Source organism: Charadrius vociferus, unplaced genomic scaffold, assembly GCF_000708025.1.
Source record: "Charadrius vociferus isolate BGI_N301 unplaced genomic scaffold, ASM70802v2 scaffold2757, whole genome shotgun sequence".
Taxonomy (NCBI): domain Eukaryota; kingdom Metazoa; phylum Chordata; class Aves; order Charadriiformes; family Charadriidae; genus Charadrius; species Charadrius vociferus.
The window spans coordinates 374-1,001 of NW_009649094.1; the positions used below are offsets into that span (position 1 = coordinate 374).

Consider the following 628-nt stretch of genomic DNA (forward strand, 5'->3'; position numbering starts at 1 on the left):
GGGGGCGGGGTCGGGCCCCTGCCCCCACCAGCAGCACAGGGTCAAGGGGTGCAGCACAGGGGGCTTCTCCCCTAACCCAGCCCCAGGGCTGTCCCACAGGGCACACGCGTTCATCGCCTCCCCCCAGTGCCCTGCCCGGCTACCTGCAGCAGGAGATGAAGCCCCCCAAGCCCTGCCCTGCTCCCCGCCTCACCCCCGATGAGCATGGTGCAGATGGAGAAGATCTTCTCGGCGTCGGTGTTGGCGCAGACGTTGCCGAAGCCCACGCTGGTCAGGCTGCTGAGGGTGAAGTAGAGGGAGGCGATGTAGGCGCTGCGGATGGAGGGGCCCCCCACCGAGTTGTTGATGTAGGGAGCCTCCAGCCTCTTGCCCAGCTCGTGCAGCCAACCTGCCAAGCACAGCCAGGGGTTAGCGCTCACCGGGGGAACGGTGCTCAGCACAGCGCCCATCCCTGCCCTGGCCTTGCTTTGTCCCACGGGACTCCCCCTCTGCCTGCACTCTCCTGCCAGCGGCACGGGGGGGGGCCCGGCATCCTGAGCATCCCCCGCCCCGTGCAGCCCCCGCACGCCGGCAGCCCCGCTCACCGATGTCCCAGGTCTGGGGGTCGTTGCTCTCCATCTCCTTCCGG

At 69.4% G+C, this 628-nt stretch overlaps 1 protein-coding gene across 1 annotated transcript in view; it reads right to left on the bottom strand.

Annotated features, from left to right (window-relative positions):
- The window catches only part of LOC104289277 (potassium voltage-gated channel subfamily H member 4-like), a gene marked incomplete at its 3' end in the record, with an annotated part of 5,312 nt that overhangs the window by 352 nt on the left and 4,332 nt on the right, over nucleotides 1-628 (bottom strand). Inside the window, exons 7-8 of the mRNA XM_009888197.1 lie at nucleotides 585-621; nucleotides 194-388 (exon numbers count right to left, since the gene is read on the bottom strand). Of these exons, the coding sequence (XP_009886499.1) occupies nucleotides 194-388; nucleotides 585-621 (232 nt within the window). The remainder of the gene's footprint in view (nucleotides 1-193; nucleotides 389-584; nucleotides 622-628) is intronic.